At 35.0% G+C, this 4,648-nt stretch overlaps 1 protein-coding gene across 1 annotated transcript in view; it reads left to right on the forward strand.

Moving 5' to 3' along the window:
• Window positions 1–3,294, forward strand: part of LOC111083665 (Down syndrome cell adhesion molecule-like) — a gene marked incomplete at its 3' end in the record, with an annotated part of 16,546 nt that extends 13,252 nt beyond the window's left edge. The window contains exons 3-4 of the mRNA XM_022380314.1: window positions 607–1,014; window positions 3,133–3,294. Coding sequence (XP_022236022.1) covers window positions 607–1,014; window positions 3,133–3,294 — 570 coding nt within the window. The remainder of the gene's footprint in view (window positions 1–606; window positions 1,015–3,132) is intronic.
• Between the last annotated feature and the right edge of the window lie 1,354 nt (window positions 3,295–4,648).

Here is a 4,648-nt window from a genome sequence, read left to right on the forward strand (position 1 = left end):
TAGTTTATAATTCAAACAACTGTTTAATTTGGAGATGTTCAGTTTATAACAAACTAATGTTTAATTTGGTAGTATGTTCAGTTTATACACAAACAACTGTTTAATTTGGAGATGTTCAGTTTATAAACAAATAACTGTTTAATTTGAAAATGTTCAGTTTATACACAAACAACTGTTTAATTTGGAAATGTTCAGTTTATAAACAAATAGTTGTTTAATTTGGAGATGTTCAGTTTATAAAGAAACAACTGTTTAATTTGGAGATGCTCAGTTTATAAACAAATAACTGCTTGATTTGAATATGTTCAGTTTATAAACAAACAAACTGTTTAATTTGGAGATGTTCAGTTTATAAACAAACAACTGCTTGATTTGAATATGTTCAGTTTATAAACAAACAAACTGTTTAATTTGGAGATGTTCAGTTTATAAACAAACAACTGTTTAATTTGGAGACGTTCAGTTTATAAACAAATAGTTGTTTAATTTGGAGATGTTCAGTTTATAAAGAAACAAACAAGAACAGACTCATTCTTGAGCTACATTCCACAATGAAGCCATTCGTAAGTTAAACTCCTTCGTAATAGTTTTGAATTTGTTTTTCAGCGGTGAAACCCAAATTTTTGGAAACTTTTCGAGAAGAGATTGTTTACCCAAGTTCCGATATTTCACTAAAATGCGTGGCCCAGGGACAGCCTCTTCCCAAAATCACGTGGACACTAAATAAACAAGTTATACCGGAGAGCCGGAGAGTTCGACAAGGAGACTTTGTTACAGAAAAAGACACGGTTCACAGTTACGTGAATATCACGCAAGCGGAACTAGGCGACGGCGGTGACTTCACGTGCATCGCGGAAAACGATGGCGGGAAAGTTGCAAGCGTGGCTCCGGTAAAGATTTACGGCCCGCCGACCGCACTACCGCCTCGCGACAGAACTATCATTGCGGGAGCGACAGAACATTTTAAATGTCCAGTGGCTGGATATCCTTTGGTCACCTTCTCTTGGAAGAAAGGTAAGATTGATTATTTCACCAACGGATAGAATTTTCTGACGTTTCCATAGAAACAAAAGATGTTGAATAATTTCTGGCCACAGTCACATTCGAAACTAATATTAAAACTAGAATGACTACCGGTATGAGTATTATAATATTAACGAGAAGATTGCCGGTGTCTGTCTGCCGGCTCTGTTATAATGCTAACTTTATTTTTAGTGCATGATATTCAGTTTCTATGGGAACAAGAGATGCTAACGTGTACATTGAACAGTGTGTAAACGTAGGAGAGTGAAACTTCTAATTATCGTTGTTGGAAGAAGAAAATACCACTGAGTAGCTATTGTGTTAAATATAACTCGATTTTCAACGATAAGTGGGAGTAGGCCTAAACAACAAAAATAATAATACCTTGGTGTGAGTGTGTGAAAAACACCTAGCTAAAAATGTAAATAAAATTGTCAAAATACGTAGTTTAAAATGTAAGTAAAAAGGGGATAGTTGCCTGGTGTGTGTGTGAAAAACACCTATCTACAAGTGTAAACAAAAGGGTCAAAATACGTAGTTTAAAATGTAAGTGTGTGTGAAAAACACCTAGCTAAAAATGTAAACAAAAGGGTCAAAATACGTAGTCTAAAATGTAAGTGTGTGTGAAAAACACCTAGCTAAAAATGTAAACAAAAGGGTCAAAATACGTAGTTTGAAATGTAAGTGTGTGTGAAAAACACCTAGCTAAAAATGTAAATAAAAGGGTCAAAATACGTAGTTTAAAATGTAAGTAAAAAGGGGATAGTTGCTTGGTGTGTGTGTGAAAAACACCTAGCTAAAATGTAAATAAAAGGGTCAAAATACGTAGTTTAAATTGTACGTAAAAAGGGGGATAGTTGCCTGATGTGTGCGTATAAAGAACGTGTAGCTTAAAGTGTAAAGAAAAGGGTGAAATAACATATTTTAATATGTAAGTAAAAAGTGGGATAGTTTCCTGGTGTCTGTGTGAAGAATACTTAATTCAAAGTGTAAACAGAAGGGTGAAAAATACGTAGTTTAAATTATAAGTAAATAAAAAGGGGGATAGTTGTCTGGTGTGTGTGTGAAGAATACTTAATTCAAAGTATAAACAGAAGGGTGAAAATACGTAGTATAAATGCAAGTAAAAGTGGGATAGCTGTCTGGTGTCTGTGTGAAGAATACTTAATTCAAAGTGTAAACAGAAGGGTGAAAATACGTAGTATAAATGTAAGTAAAGAAAGGTTATAGTTGACTGTGTAAATACATATTAAAATGACAAATGTTTACTTAAAGAAAAGAAATTTGATACAGCGACATGCCTACTGTACTGAATATTTTCATCCATAGAGAAGGACAAACATTGGTATGTTCTTCGACTAAAGTTTGGATAACGGTTTCAATGTGTTATGTACCAATAGATATAAATAATCAAACTCAGCGTGCACATGGTATTTACAAAGGTTTTTAATTACTGGAATTTCTAATAGCAACAATGAAATAAAGATTTAGTTTGAAAATTGAAAGAATATATTTTTAACCTTATTTGAAACTGTTTTATGCGTAAAATCTGTAATATGATGACCTTTAATTAATTACACGATAACGTGATGACCATTAATTATTTACACGATACGTGATGACCTTTAATTAATTGCACGATAAGTGGTGACCATTAATTAATTACACGATAACGTGATGACCTTTAATTATTTACACGATAACGTGATGACCATTAATTAATTACATGATAACGTGATGACCATTAATTAACTGCACGATAACGTGATGACCTTTAATTAATTGCACGATAAGTGATGACCATTAATTAACTGCACGATAACGTGATGACCTTTAATTATTTACACGGTAACGTGATGACCTTTAATTAATTGCACGATAAGTGGTGACCATTAATTAATTACACGATAATTTCTATCACTTTCACGTTTATATCTATATACTTCTGTGTTTAATTTTAGACTGCTTACTTGTGGTTCTTCCCAAGATACCTAAGTGTTTTGACGTAGATGTACTGGTTTGATTAATGTAATTTTATTCATCACAACAGGCCTATTATAGCAGTCAGAACTGCCACTAATGATTGATGTTTTGTTTAATACTCATCAGGGAAAGATGTTCTTCCCTCCAGCAGCCGCCATACATTGAAAGACACGGGGGAGTTTGTCCTGCACGCTGCTCACAAGAGTGTAGATGAGGGATCCTACATCTGCACTGCGTGGGGTCCGAACGGCGACTCAGCTGATGGGGTTGTAAATCTTCGTGTAGCAGGTTTGTAGGGTTTCCGTTCTTTTGTATATTTAATTAACAAGACAGCGATACCACTAACTCCTTATCATATCTTACTGATTAATAAAGATATACTAACGTAACACAAGTTATCCCTATATCATCACCAGGGCGCGCTCATAATGAAGACAGTGCTTTGTTCTGGTTCTTTGTATGTGTGCACGCAGAACCTGCCAGGGTCTATAGCCAAATAATGGTATATTCTAGGTTGAATTGTATGTAATTATATCCAGTATAATGTATCTGTGTGAATGTGTGTACGTATGGATCTGTGTGAATGTGTGTACGTATGTATCTGTGTGAATGTATGTACGTATGTATCTGTGTGAATGTATGTACGTATGGATAAGATCCATACGTACGTACATTCACACAGATCCATACGTACACACATTCACACAGATACATACGTACACACATTCACACAGATACATACGTACACACATTCACACAGATACATACGTACATACATTCACACAGATACATACGTACATACATCCACACATATCCATACGTACATACATTCACACAGATCCATACGTACATACATCCACACAATGTAGGTATCGATCTGTGTGAATGTATGTACGTGTGTGTCTGTGTGAATGTATGTACGTATGGATATGTGTGAATGTATGTACGTATGGATATGTGTGAATGTATGTACGTATGGATCTGTGTGAATGTATGTACGTATGGATATGTGTGGATGTATGTAGGTATGGATCAATGTATGTACGTATGGATCTGTGTGAATGTATGTACGTATGGATCTGTGTGAATGTATGTACGTATGGATATGTGTGGATGTATGTACGTATGAATATGTGTGGATGTATGTATGTATGAATATGTGTGGATGTATGCACGTATGGATATGTGTGAATGTATGTACGTATGTATCTGTGTGAATGTATGTACGTATGTATCTGTGTGAATGTGTGTACGTATGTAACTGTGTGGATGTATGTACGTATGGATCTGTGTGGATGTATGTACGTATGGATATGTGTGAATGTATGTAGGTATGGATATGTGTGGATGTATGTAGGTATGGATCTGTGTGAATGTATGTACGTATGTATCTGTGTGAATGTATGTACGTATGTATCTGTGTGAATGTGTGTACGTATGTAACTGTGTGGATGTATGTACGTATGGATCTGTGTGGATGTATGTACGTATGGATATGTGTGAATGTATGTAGGTATGGATATGTGTGGATGTATGTAGGTATGGATCTGTGTGAATGTATGTAGGTATCGATCTGTGTGAATGTATGTACGTATGTATCTGTGTGAATGTGTGTACGTATGTATCTGTGTGAATGTGTGTA

This window comes from Limulus polyphemus, unplaced genomic scaffold (genome assembly GCF_000517525.1).
Source record: "Limulus polyphemus unplaced genomic scaffold, Limulus_polyphemus-2.1.2 Scaffold10591, whole genome shotgun sequence".
NCBI classification, from domain to species: Eukaryota; Metazoa; Arthropoda; class Merostomata; order Xiphosura; family Limulidae; genus Limulus; species Limulus polyphemus.